The sequence below is a fragment of the Hemitrygon akajei genome, chromosome 4 (assembly GCF_048418815.1).
Source record: "Hemitrygon akajei chromosome 4, sHemAka1.3, whole genome shotgun sequence".
Taxonomy (NCBI): domain Eukaryota; kingdom Metazoa; phylum Chordata; class Chondrichthyes; order Myliobatiformes; family Dasyatidae; genus Hemitrygon; species Hemitrygon akajei.
The window spans coordinates 145559350-145574567 of record NC_133127.1 but is presented as its reverse complement, the minus strand read 5'-3'; the positions used below and the strand labels follow the sequence as shown (position 1 = coordinate 145574567).

General features: G+C 39.0%; 1 protein-coding gene across 4 annotated transcripts in view; it reads right to left on the bottom strand.

Moving 5' to 3' along the window:
• The window catches only part of LOC140726745 (transmembrane protein 182-like), a 105195-nt gene that overhangs the window by 62050 nt on the left and 27927 nt on the right, over nucleotides 1-15218 (bottom strand). For all 4 annotated transcript variants that reach the window (XM_073043523.1, XM_073043526.1, XM_073043522.1 and 1 more), the window contains exons 2-4: nucleotides 12480-12662; nucleotides 6604-6697; nucleotides 453-548 (exon numbers count right to left, since the gene is read on the bottom strand). In XM_073043523.1, coding sequence (XP_072899624.1) covers nucleotides 453-548; nucleotides 6604-6697; nucleotides 12480-12662 — 373 coding nt within the window. The remainder of the gene's footprint in view (nucleotides 1-452; nucleotides 549-6603; nucleotides 6698-12479; nucleotides 12663-15218) is intronic.

Below are 15218 nucleotides of genomic sequence, written 5' to 3'. Positions count from 1 at the left end.
TAGTTGGATTGCTCAAAATTATATAAGCAAATCTTGATGCATCTGCCAATCAGCAATTATGTAAGTATCATAAACTTAGTTATTTAATTTTTTAAAGATCACATGTTATAGAGAGTGGTGGGGGTGGAGAGAAAGGTAGGAGTTGGCAAGCAACCTAGCAAGATGGAAGACTGTTTTTATTAGACCACTCTCATTCGATATTACACAGGAATCCTGACCCCAAGAAATAAACCAAATCATGTTTTTTGCAGGAGCTGGTCTACTTATGTGGTATCATATAACCATCACATTTCAGATACTGAGGTGGTGAGTTCACATTGCTCACACAGTGAATGCATGATTAATTAAAATGGTGCATCATCTATGTAATAATTATGCAGCAATTCCACATTCATTTGGGTAGCTTGAATAAAATTAGTTTTCATGTACAATATGTCTCTTGCTATACTTACCAATGGCAAAGTCATAAGCAGAGCTGTTCTGGTTCACCCTTGTTGGGAAAGGGAGATGGTAAGCTCCTATACAACTTTTTGAAACTGCATGCTCAACTAAATGAGAGAAAAGTGAAAAACATTCATTCAAATCAATCATAAAACAAGTTTCAAAGTAGCCATTAATAATCTCCAATATCAATTTCAAAATAATATTCAAAATGCACTAACAACTTTCTATAGGAGTACCATCAAGGGTATCCTGTTTGGCTATATTATTGTGTGGTATGGAAGCTGCAAGGTGAGGCACTGCTGACAATAGTAAAAACCAAGAGAGGATCAACAGGTTCTCCCTCCCCCCATCTGTGGCATTTACCAGGAGTTTTGCAGACGAAGCATAGTTAAGGATCCCTACCAGCAATCCCACAATCTCCTTGACCCGCTACCATCAGGAAGGAGATACAGAAGCATCAGGACTTGGACAGCCAGATTAGGTAACAGCTTCTTTCTCAGACCAAAGAGTAATGAATACCCTGCCGTCACTGAGGTCTCGTCACTCGGACTCTGAGCTGCTTACTGCTCACTGAACTTTTCAGCTGTGCTGCACACTACATGCATTTTAAATTATATTTTATTAACTTATGGCAATATTTTGGTTTATGCACAATAAACACAAAGTATGCTGCAGATGCTGTGGTCAAATCAACACATACAAACAAGCTGGATGAACTCAGCAGGTTGGGCAGCATCCGTTGAAATGAGCAGTCAACATTTTGGGCCGAGACCCTTCGTCAGGACTGAAGAAGGAGGGGGCAGGGGCTCCATAAAGAAGATGGGGGGAGGGTGAAAAACCAATCAGAGGAAAGATCAAGGGGTGCGGGAGGGGAAGCAGGGAGGGGATAGGCAGGAGAGGTGAAGAAGGAATGAAAGGGGAAAGCACTATGGGTAGTAGAAGAAGCCAGAATCATGAGAGAGGTGATAGGCAGCTGGAAGAAGAGACAGAGTGAAAGTGGGATGGGGGAAGGGAGAGGGAGGGAAATACCGGAAGTTGGAGAATTCGATGTTCATACCAAGGGGCTGGAGACTACCCAGACGTATATTTATGCACTGTGTGTTATATATATTTTTGTGGGTGCACCATGGTCCAGAGGAATGTTGTTTCTTATGGTTGTATGTATGTACAGTTACATAACAATACACTTGAACTTGAACTTTATTAGCTTCTATCTAACTTGCATAGAATAGGATCAAGTGCCTCAGAGTTAGTCATTAGCTACTTGTGGTTATCACAATGCCACCATTCAATGCAGTAAAACATTCAGTTAAAACATCAAAATTTAGAAGTTAGAACATATGGAGCTCGATGTAAGAAGGCATTTTATTTGCATCCATCAATTAAAGGCATTATTAACAACAGCATTACTACAGTGGATCCACATAGATTCAAAATTCCAAGCATTATATCTCTTCCCCTGAGCATGGATGAAAACATGCATAAAATTTATTTAAAATACCACTTTCAACTGGACTGTAAATTTAATATGTATAAATTTTATCTATTGGTGGATTTCTTGCTGGTTGCTAATGACATAATTCAGTTTGCACTGGTATATCACCAGAAGATGATAATATCGCATTTTGAGTTATGTCCTCCATCACGACATCATTGTCAGAAGAATGTGAGGAAATTTCTGTTTTCAGCACATTCAGATCTGCTTTGAAGCAATAACCATAAACTCTTATTTTGTGTTTTTCCTTCTGCTTTGGAAGAATGAAACACACAGTGGTGCTTAGCTCTGACTTCTCCAAATCAGAACGTCCATCAGTAGCTCAGCAACTGTAACAACTAAATCCTCTTCCTCTAGTTGTGAATAACATTGCTCTGCCCTCAATGAACTTATGATGCAAAACCTATCAGTTATCTCCCACTCTCCTTAGAAGGTGACAAAATGGCACCATCATTTTAAAGCGATGTATCACAGGATCATAGCTTCTCTATGTCAAAATGAACAAAGTACTACAAATTCAACACCAATTGCTTTCTTGTTCAGAAAGCTGCTTCCTACTTATTTGTTCATTTCGCTTTTCTCTTTTGACATAATGGCTCAAGTAGAGGCAAAGGCACTCCGTCTAAATGAGACAGGAAGCATTCATAGAAAACATAACATAGAACAAAGAAATTACAGCACATTACAGGCCTTTCAGCCCACAATGTCATACCGAACATGTAACCTACTTTAGAAACTGCCTAGAATTACCCTACTGAATAGTCCTCTATTTTTCTAGGTTCCAAGTACCTATCTAAGAGTCTTTTAAAAGTCCCTATTGTATCCAGCTCTACCAATGTTGCTGGCAGTATATTCCATGCACCCACCACTCTCTGTGTGATATCCCTTCTGTACCTACTTCTAAATACCATAAAGCTATGCCCCTTTGATTTAGCCACCTCAGCCCTGGGAAAAAAATTCTCTGAGTAACCACACGATCAATACATCTCATCATAGTAGGAGTTCTAACTAGACCATATAACTTGGCATGGAACGGGCTGCTCTGCCACAGTCTTGGCCTCCACAGCAGTCTGTGGCAGAGCATTCCACAGATTCGCTACTCTCTAGCTAAAAAAAAATCCTCCTTATCTCTGTTTTATGAGGTCTCCCCTCAATTTTCAGTCTGTGCCCTCTAGTTCTGGATACCCCCACCATAGGAATCATCCTCTCCACATCCACCTCATCTAGTCCTTTCAACATCTGAAAGGTCTTTCAACATCTGCTTTAAATTTACCCAATGACTGGACCTCTACACCTAGCACTGGCAATGAATTCCACAAATTCACAACCCTCTGGCGAAAGACATTTCTCCTCATTTCCTTGTATACCAAAATTGTGCCCTCTGGTGATAGATTACCCTACTGAAGGAAATATACAGTAGTCTCCACATCCACTCCATCCAGACATTCTAATATTCAATTGTTACCCCTTCGTTCTTCTAAGCTACACCAAGTACAGGCGTGGAGCCATCAAACATGCATTATTCATTAACCCTTTCATTCCTGAGATTAATCTTGTGAAAATTCTCTGGACCCTCTCCAATGCCAGTACGTCCTTTCTTAGATAAACAGCCCAAAGCCAGTCACAATTCTCCTTGTGCAGTCTGATGAATACATTATAAAGCTTCACCATCACATCCTCACTTTTATATTCTAGTCCTCTCGAAATAAATGCAAACACTGCATTTTCCTTCCTTACCACCAATGCAACCAGCAAGTGAAATTCTAATCCTCCCAACTCCAATCCCACAAGCTCAAGATGGAGTGACAAGAGATCTCAGGGGTAGTGGATCATCTGTCACTGTTTCCTGCTTTTACTTAGCAAAGGCATTACCTTCAAGGGTTTCATTTGAAATATGCAGGATATCACCATAAACAGTGTGTTTACCTCATGTAGCAACTTTTAATGTCAGACCAATCAGTATTCATAATAAATAAAAAGAGAAAAGATACCCAACATTGTTTCAGAATTCTGTTAATTTTATGAATAAGGTCACTTAACAGCTGAGTTAAAGGCTAAATTGCATAATACTAAGCCAAAAAAAACTGGATTGCAGCAGATAGGTGGAACAATTTTTTTCACATGATTTTGCCAACTAGTCACAATCTGATCGAGTTCAGTGGGGCTCAATGGTCAATGCATCATGCAAAAATTAGCAGAGAATGTGTTACAGATAAACTACAAGGATTAACTATTTTGGAAACTCAAGAAATTAAGGGTTAAATTTAGTAAACCAAGCTTTAACAGTTAATTTCCAAAAACACTGGCACCATCGCCAAAGAACACTGAACCATAAATATATGTCCATTGGTTAAAACAAGGGTAAATGTGATTCCAAACAAGAGAAATTCTGAAGATGCTGGAAATCCTAGCAACACACACAAAATGCTGGAGGAACTGAGGAGGTCAGGCAGCATCTGTAGAAAAAAATACAGTCAAAGTTTCGAGCCGAAACCCTTCATCAGGACTGGGAAAAAAGGATGAGGAGTCAAAGAAAGAAAGTGGGGGAAGAGGAGGAAGAACCAGAAGGTGATAGGGAAAACAGGCGAGGGAGGGAGGGTGAAGTAAAGAACTGGGAAGTTGATTGTGATGAAAGAGATACAGGGCTGGAGAAGGAGGAGTCTGATAGGTACTTCATAGAGCACCTATGTTCCGCCCACCAGAAAAAGTGGGTTCACCCAGTGGCCGCTCATTTTAATTTCACTTCTCATTCCCATTCCAACATGTCAGTTCACAGCCTCCTCTGCCGTTGCAAACACTTTATATTCCGTCAGGTAGCCTCCAAACTGAAGGCATGAACTTCAATTTCTTGAATTTCCAGTTATGCACCCCCACCATTCCCCACTCCCATTTCCCTCTCTCACCTTATCTGCCTATCACCTCCCTCTCCCCTTTTTCTTTCCTCCATGGCCTTCTGTCCTCTCCTATCGGATTCCCCTTTCTCCAGCCCTGAATCTCTTTCACCAATCAACTTCCCAGCTCTTTACTTCACCCCCCCCCCCCCCACCCTCCCCTCCTGTTTTCCCTATCACTTTATGGTTCTTCCTCCTGTCCCTCCACTTTCATTTTAAGAATCTTTTTATTGATATATAATCTTCAACAGCTATAAAATGATACAAAACTTCAACAGATTAATATGTATACAATTAATAAAGCTGAAGAAAAAAACTGATCTTAAAATATAAAAATGGAAAAAAAAATTATATATAGGAAAAAGAACGGAAAAAAAACCCATCTAACTAGGGGAAAAAACCCACTAACTACAAAAAAAAACACCCATTAGGAATCAACCCCCCCCCCCCCCGGAGCAATACATTTGACCATCATCTAAATATATATTTAAAAAGTCATCAACCGCTATTTCATATTTATGAAAAAAATAAAATTGGAAGGATACCATATAACTTAATTCAAATTAAATGATAATATTTGGCAAAAGAACCCCATCTTCTCTCAAAATCAAATCGAGGATCAAAAATTCTACTAATTTTTTCCAAACTAAGACATAACATCACTTGAGAAAATCATTCAATTAATGTAGAGGAAGAAATATCTTTCCATTTTAATAAGATAGCTCTTCTTGCCAGTAGTGTAACAAATGTGATTACATGTTGATCTGAAAATGAGATACCCTGAATATGATGCAGAACAATTCCAAATAGAACAGTCAGTCTATTAGGTTGTAAATTAATTTTCAAAGCTTTAGGGATTGTAGAAAATAAAGATTTCCAGAACAATTTTAATGCAGAACATATGTGACAAAGTAGCTACTTCAGTTTTACATCTATCGCAATAGTTATCTATACTAGGAAATATTTTAGATAGTCTCTCCTTTGTTAAGTAATAACGGTGTACAATTTTAAATTGAATTAAACAGTGGTTGGCACATACAGAAGAAGAATTTATGTTTTTCAAAACTCGAAGCCAACCTTCATTAACAAAGGTCATATTAAGTTCTCTCTCCCAATCTTGTTTAATCTTTAGTGATAGGTTCTCTTTTTGAAATAAAAATAAATTATAAATTCTACTAATGGAACCTTTCACTAAGGGATTCAATTTCAAAATGGTATCCAACAAATCAGATTCTTGTAAATATGGAAACTTAGGTAAGTATTGTTGCCACTTTCTTAGTCTGACTCTTCATCATTTTTTCCAGTCCTGATGAAGGGTCTTGGCCCAAAATGTTGACTGCATTCTTTTAAAAAATGTGATACCATCAGGTTTGTCAGATTTGGATCCAGGGTAAAAGAAAACTTATTAGGGTATTCCATTTGGTAAAGAAAGAGCAGTATTTCTATAGTGCCCATTGTGGCTTTGGGTAATTACAAACCAAATCTAAAGAATTAATTTGAAGCACATTTGTCTGTTGTGTAAGCTAATGAAAGAAGCAATGCTATATATGAGCATTTAAGTCATTCCAATGCTACAAATGTGGCCAGTACTACATATGGCATTATGCCATACCTGGCAAAACTTTTATGTTAGTTACTAGGCCCAAAAGGAAATTGCAATGAAATTTGCTGCAGGTGTTAGTATCTATCAGATTTCAAATATTTTCAGCTTTCTTTTCTATCTGGACGAGACTGTGTAAACCCAATGTAATGTAAAAGGTTCAGTTCACTCACAAAATACATATGTTGAAAAACTGTCGTCAATATCTCGTACACTCATTGCACAACTCCAGAAGAAACCCTCATAGTGAAAAGTCTTCGCAGATGCCTGGGGAGAAACAACTGCAACTTCAAAAGGCAATAAAATTAAGCATCCTGCAATTGAAGTCAAAATTTCCTGCACTACATTTCCACCCTACATATAGCATCAAGTATTACTTAATTGGCTTTTGCAATAAAATGAGAAGTTTGATAGGGTTAGATTTCACACAAAACAATCTTAAGTAAAAAGTGAAATACAGAGAAAGTGCTTTCTTTTTTGCCTTGACCATTGCATTGCAATGGTGTAATTTGGAAAAGGTTGGGGAAAAAAAATGAAAGTTCTTGCACCCAATAATATGCAATGAAAATCAATCATGGAAGAAAGCTGGAACAGTGAAAATATGCATTTGTTCTACAGCCTCAGTTAGGGAGATTTATTGTTGTTTATATGAGGACAAGGTCCACACCAATCAAACATATATCATGTACCAGTTTTGTCATTAGTGAAAAGAAACACTGAAATAATGTCCATACTGAATTAAATAAAAAGTATGAATAGTATTCTAATCATAAATTTAAAGTAATTTAAATTTATTCAGGAGACTTCCACTTTTTGGCAGTTGCTGTAGCAGATTTTTAAACCACGAACTATCACTAGGTGTTAACATGCACAAATTTTGTTTGAATTTAGAATTGATCACTTTCTTTGTCCTCCGTGTTTTGTAGGCCTCTTGCCTTAAAATTAAATAAAATCAAATACGCCTGAATGAAACCACAAAACTAAATCCAAACAATGTGCATATCTTGTGTTAGTCCAGTTCAAAACCTGCTCCTAAGTACAACATTCAAATCTGAAATACACTTGTATGAAAAGTAATAGTGTTTTGGTGAACACACCAGAGGTTAGGTGCCAGCTGGAGTGGTATGTATAGGTAGTTCGGCTCCCGAACATACTGGAAAGTCACAATTGTATTCTAGATGATGCAGATACGATACATCAGGACATTGCCTGAGATGGAAATGTTCCATTACAAGGTGGGTCTGGATAGATCTTCCTTGGAGCACATGAGGCTGAGAGGGGAGCAGATAAATTAGGGACTTAATTAACAGAGATAACACTCGAGTGCATAGGTTCATAACAAGACTCAAGAGTTTTACAGGGGATCTGAAGAGGAACTTTTGCATCCAGAAGATGGATGATATCTGAAATGCAGTTTGCGGACTTTCAAAGTATTTGAGAACAACTTAGGCAAATACTTTAATTGCCAATGTAGAAGTGTGAGAAATGTAATTAGTATAGTTAGGTACTGGATGGCAAGTATAAACATAAAATGCTAGAGAGTTTGTTTCTGTGACATATGGCTTGGTGAATCCATAACAGTTCATACCAGTTTGTACAGATTTTCCTGAAGTAACAGTAATTAGCAGGATCCGTGAAGACAGACAATGCCTATAAAAAAGTATTCAACCCCACCTCCCAGAAGTTTTCATGTTTTATTCGTTTACAGCATTGAATTACAGTTGATTTATTTTGGCCTTTTTGATACTGATCAACAGAATGACCCTTTCATGTCAAAGTATAAATACATTCCAACAAATTGATCTAAATTTATTACATTTATTAAACACAAAATAACTGATTGCATAATTACACATGAGTCTGTGTGGATAAGTCTCCATCAGCCTTGCACATCTGGACTCTGCAAGTTTTCTACATTCTTCTTTACAAAACTGCTTAAGCTCTGTCAGATCACATGGAGATCATTAGTGACCAGCCCTTTTCGAGTCCAGTCACAAATTCTCAATTGGATTGAGGTCTGGACTCTGACTTGGCCACGCCAAGGCATTAGCTTTGTTGTTTTTAAGCCACTCCTGTGTAGCGTTGGCTTTATGCTTGGGGTCATTGTCTTGCTGGAAAGTAAATCTTCTCCCATGTTGCAATTCTCTTGAGACTTCATCAGGTTTTTCTCCAGGATTTTTCTGCATTCAGTTTACTGTTTAGTTTCACAAGCCTTCCAGGTCCTGCTGCAGTGAAGCATCCGCACAGCATGATGCAGCCACCACCATGCTTCACAATTGGGATGGTGTGTTTATGATGATGTGTTGTGTTTGGCCTTTAACACCATCCAGCCCAAGATCTTAAAGCACAAACTAACGGAGATGGGAGTAGACTCTCACATGGTGGATTGGATAGTGGACTACTTGACAGATAGACCTCAGTATGTGCGGTTGGGAGACTGTAGGTCTGACACAGTGGTCAGCAGCACAGGAGCGCCACAGGGAACCGTACTCTCTCCGGTCCTGTTCACCCTGTACACATCTGACTTCCAATATAACTCGGAGTCCTGCCATGTGCAGAAGTTCGCTGATGACACGGCCATAGTGGGGTGTGTCAGGAATGGACAGGAGGAGGAGTATAGGAAACTGATACAGGACTTTGTGATATGGTGCAACTCAAACTACCTGCGTCTCAATGTCACCAAGACCAAGGAGATGGTGGTGGACTTTAGGAGATCTAGGCCTCATATGGAGCCAGTGATCATTAATGGAGAATGTGTGGAGCAGGTTAAGACCTACAAGTATCTGGGAGTACAGTTGGACGAGAAGCTAGACTGGACTGCCAACACAGATGCCTTGTGCAGGAAGGCACAGAGTCGACTGTACTTCCTTAGAAGGTTGGCGTCATTCAATGTCTGCAGTGAGATGCTGAAGATGTTCTATAGGTCAGTTGTTGAGAGCGCCCTCTTCTTTGTGGTGGCGTGTTGGGGAGGAAGCATTAAGAAGAAGGACGCCTCACGTCTTAATAAGCTGATAAGGAAGGCGGGCTCTGTCGTGGGCAAAGTACTGGAGAGTTTAACATCGGTAGCTGAGCGAAGGGCGCTGAGTAGGCTACGGTCAATTATGGAAAACCCTGAACATCCTCTACATAGCACCATCCAGAGACAGAGAAGCAGTTTCAGCGACAGGTTACTGTCGATGCAATGCTCCTCAGACAGGATGAAGAGGTCAATACTCCCCAATGCCATTAGGCTTTACAATTCAACTGCCAGGACTTAAGAACTTTTTTTTAAAGCTATTATTAATGCTTTTTGAGTTAGTGATTTAGATGCATATCATATTATTACTGAGTTAAGTATTGTATGTAATGAGTTTTTGCTACAACAAGTGTATGGGACATTGGAAAAAAATGCTGAATTTCCCCATGGGGATGAATAAAGTATCTATCTATCTATCTATCTAGCATTTAGTCTGATGGCCAGAAAGATCAATTTAGGTTTCATCAGACCATAGTACCCTCTTCCCGCTGATTTCAGAGTCCTCCACATGCCTTCTGGCGTACTCTAGCCGAGATTCCATGTGAGTTTCTTTCACCGGTGGCTTTCTCTTTGCCACTCTCCCATAAAGCTGTGACCAGTGAAGCACCTGGGCAACAGTGCTTGTATGCGCAGTTTCTCCCATCTCAACTACTGAAGCTTGTAACTCCTCCAGAGTTGCCAAACATCTCTTGGTGGCCTCCCTCACTAGTCCTTTTCTTTCTTTGTGAGGACAGTCTACTCTAAGCAGATTTACAGCTGCTCCATATTCTTTCCATTTCTTGATGATTGACTTAACTGTACTCCAAGGGAAATTCAGTGACTTCAAAATGTTCTTGTATCCATCTCCTGACTTCTGCTTTTCAATAACCTTTTCACAGAGTTGCTTGGAGTGTTCTTTTGTTTTCGTGGTATAGTTTTTGCCAGAATACTTACTCACCAGCTGTTGGACCTTCCAGATACAGGTATATTTTTACTACAATCAATTGAAATATCCTGACTGCACACAGTGATTTCTATTTAACTAATTATGTGACTTTTAAAACCAATTGGCTGCACCAGTGATGATTTGGTGTATCATATTAAAGTTGAATGTTAGTGCAATCAATTATTTTGTGTTTTATGTTTGTGATTAATTTAGATCACTTTGTAGAGATTCGCTTTCACTTTGACATGAGTCTTTTTTTGTTGATCAGTGTTAAAAAAGCCAAGTTAAATCCACTGTGCATCAATATTGTAAAACAATAAACTTTTTATAGGGACTGTATGGGAACACTCTGGGGCCAAAATACGATCAACAGCTGAAGGAAGTTCCACCCATAATGAACTTTCAGTTCTGCACTAAAGGAGTCAGTTAAAGGGAAGAGTGTATTCCAGACAGCATCTCCTAAGCCCAAGCTCAGTACTCACAGGACAAATGAAAATATTTGCACTCTGCTAGTTTCTATCGTTTCAGGGTTCATTCTAAACATTGCTATTATCATCATGATCGTTGGAGGAAGGCTGTTTCTTTCATCACTCTGTAGTCACTGAATGGCTCTTGGGCCAGTAATGCTCCTTAATTGAAAATTTTCTCTCTGTATTCAAATCTATACAGTTTGCAGCATCCAACACCCCCTGTAAACTCTACATTACACAATTTAAGACTATACTCTGCATTTTAGACATTTAAATGTTCTTCTATCTGTGCCCCAACCCTGAAATTCCATCCTTAAATCCTTCCATCTCTGCATATTTTTTTCTTTTCCTTTAGCAAAGTAACTCTGGGCAAGTGTAGTTCTAGTTGACACACTACAGGAGGGATGTGGAGGCTTTGTAGAGAATGCAGATGAGATTCATCAGGATGTTGCCCGGATTAGAGAGTGTTAGTTGTAAGAAAAGATTGGACAAATTTGGACTGTTTTCTCTGGAGTGTCAGAAATTGAGGGGAGTCATAATAGAGATCTCCAAAATTATGCAAGATATAGATAGAGCAGATTGACTCTTCTTAGAGTGGAAATGTGAAATACTTGAAGACAACTTTAAGGTTAGTGGAGGAAAGATTAAAAGGGACTTGAGAGGCAATTTTTTTTTCACATGGTGTCAAGTACCTAGAACGCACTGTCAAGTAAGGTGTTAAAAGTAAATAGGATAACAGTGTTGAAATGTCATTTAGACAGATACATGAACTGGCAGAGCTTTGAGAGATAGATACTATGTGCAGGCAGAATGGATTGTTTAGTCTGACATTATGATTAGCACAGAGATGGCAAGTCAAATGCCTGTACCTGCACCATACTCTTCTACATCCTATCCTATAATCTCCTGATGTGAAGTTAATTCTACTTAGGTTTGCAGACTATCAAATTAAAGTCATTATATCAAACATACATTGTTTTTTCCAACTAGAAATATAGATCACAATTGAACAATGAGGTTGGGAAAAAACACAATTCGTGCTTTGGCCGAGACCAACTTCTTTTCTGAATGCAAGCAAGGAGGTAGTCATTCACTGGCCCTTCTTCACGACTTTACTTCTACCTAATATTGTTAATGATGTGAGAACTGGACCCTAGTCCATATCCCTCTCACTGAAGACTTGCACTCTGCCAAATTCATTCAAGCTTGAGTTAATCAAAAACCCAGGCCAAAATATCTATGATGTGGGATGTTTATGTCACAACTCCGGCAGGACTTCAGAAAGACGTGCATGGGGAGTATCTCGGTTAGCCTTCTGATAACTATCATGTAATCCTTTGTTTATGACTTTTATTGTAAGTTGGAAGTGCCACTGAGTGCCAGGAAATTTCAGGATCTGCACTTTAATTCTGTAGTTAATTTTAACTTTTTAATGATGAAAGGAGAGTTGAATTCCCTTAAGTTGTTTTGCACATGAAAAAGTGCTTATGCTTGGTCACAATAAAGTTCCTGATAAATTTAACTGTTTCAATCATCTCCATGGGAATAATTTGAGTGCTAATAGTTACCAGTGACCAGTCTGGACTTCAATTCTTCCAAAAACACATCTTAACATCAATAATGCAGATCAGTTCTTACTTTGCTGTAGAAGCTGTACTTTACAGGAAAATATTTAATTTTTGTCATCATTTCTGCAATACTCCGCCGTTGAATGTGTCGTTCAGTTTGGTCTCCATGTCCACTTTGATTCCACAAATTCTTTGGCAATTTATTTATTTCTAACATTTGAGTTGGTTTCAGTTTTATCCCAACTTGACCTTCCTGCAAAGGATACATAAAGTTACTAGGATTATATCCCATTGTGTAAAATGCCACTTTCTCAATAATTTAGGCAATTTATAAAAATTTGGTAAAAGCTGCACTGTCTGCATTTGTTTCCTTGTGTTTAAACAGTTATAAAGCCATACAGTTGTGTATTGTGAGAAAGTTTTCATGACATTGAACTATCCTGCAGCAGCAGAAACAATACTTATTGCCCAGAGGTTAGACCTTGCTGATTATTTACTGGAGGTATTATCATCCTTCCAAGAGGGAATTTTGCAAGATTTGGCTGCTTAACAGAAGTATTCATTGCATTCACCATTCTAAAGATCAGCAAATTATATGCAAAGGTAAAGTTAGTGATACTCCTCAATCTTACCAATAATATATATGCTCTTAACGACCATTTGGAGCTGAAACTAAACACAGCATACTATAAATCTACAAATTGTAGCTTCATTCTCACTAGCCATTCCAATTCCAGACAGCACTATAGTTTTTAGTTTGTAAGTCAGAGTTCTACAGTACAGAACATTCCATGGTTTACTGCCTGCTTAGAACTGGAAGTTAATTGCATCTGGCCAGGTAGAAAGTGCTCTACCTGCTCCTTCATTCGAGATATGTATAGTCAAATCATCAAGTAGCCAAACTGCAACTCATGCTCTGACAAGTGTCTACTGATAATTATTACATTAGGATGAGAAATCACATCTGCAAGCAATCCCAACAAACAACTGGACAGCATGGAACCCTTTTGAAATGACTAAAGTGAGACCAATCATTTCCCCATCCACTACTGCTTCTTCACCTATCTGAACATGTTCTTCTGTTGTACAGTTTTTCTTCAACCTCACTCACTTTCTGGAAACAAAAGATGTAACTACAGGAACCTTTATAAGTCACATTTTGCCTTGAGGGCTATACAAAATACTCTGTGTTTTAACCCTATCTATCCTCTTCCCTCATTACTTTTCTTGGTACACTAATGACAGGTTTAGTACTGCTTCGTGCTCTTATATAGTATTTGAAAGTTTTATCACCGCTCCTACAAGTTTCCATCTTTTTTCTCAAATTAACACCATCCATTGTGCCTTTTCTTTCCTCTTGCTACCCATCTACTTCCTTCTCAGAACAATCAGTGGCCACTGTCTATTATAAGCCCACAAAGACACACCAAGTTATTTCCCAAACACAGGAGATTCTGCAGATGCTGGAAATACAGAGTAATGCACACATGTTAGAGAAACTCAGCAGGTCAGGCAGCTTCTATGGAGAGAAATAAACAGTCGATGTTTCTGTCCCAAAATGTCAACTGTTTATTCTTTTCCAGAGATGCTCCCTGACCAACTGATTTCCTCCAGAATTTTGTGTTTGTTACCCAAATTATTTCCCACCCTGTGAATTAATTCCTGCCTGAGCAAAGGTCTGATCTGCTGTAATTTGCCTTATGCCACAATAGATCTACAACAGATACAATCTCCCTGGCTCTCCACTCTGCTTTGGAGCACCTAAACACCACAAATCAGGCATCAGGCTGTTATTCAGTTACAACCTGGCCTTCTACACCATCAATCCAATACTACTGATCAACAAGTTTCAAAACCTGGGTCTCTGCACGTCCCTCTCCAGCTGGATCATCAGCTTCTGTATCAGGAGATGGCAATCAATGCAAGACAGTGATAGCATCTCTTCAATGATAATCACTGTGGGCACACCTCAGGGATAGGTGCCAGGTAAAGCCGAAATTCCACCTACAAGTTCACCGATGGCACCACTGTTGTTGGCAGAATCTCAGACAGAATGAAGAGGTGTACAGGAGTGAGGTCAATCAGCTGGTTAAGTGGTGTCACAATAATACCTCGCACTCAGCATCAGCAAAACCAAACAACTGATTGCAAAATTCAGGAAGGGGAAGTCAAGGTGACACATAACAGTCTTCACTGATGGGTCAGCAGTGGAAAGGGTGAGTTCTTGGGTGCCAATATCTCAGAGGATCTATCATGTGCCCAACACAATGATACAATCATCAAGAGGGCACACCAGCAGCTCAGCAGCTATACTTCACTCGGAGTTTAAGGAGATTCAGTATTTCACCAAATACCCTTAGAAGTTTCCACAGGTTTACCGGGGAAAGCTTTCTGACTGGTTGCATCACAGCCTGTTAGAGTTATACAGGCTCCAATGCACAGGAACACAAGAAGATGTAAAAGGTTATTAACTCAGCCATCTCCATTAAGACACAACCCTCCCCACCACTAAGGACACGTTCAAGAGGTAGTGCTCAAGAAGGCAGCATCCATCACGAAGAAACCTCTGTGATGTGCCCTCTTCTCCTTACTACCATCAAGAAGGTGGTACAGGAGCCTGAAGATCCACACTTAGAGGTTCAAGAACAGCTTCTTACCCTCCACCATCAGATTTCTGAAAGGTCCATAAAAATTGTCCCATTATTCCTTCATATAGCACTATTTTGTAATTTACAGCAATTTTATGTCTGCTCTGTAATGCTGATGCAAAACAACATATTTCATGTCATTTACGTCAATGTGATAATAA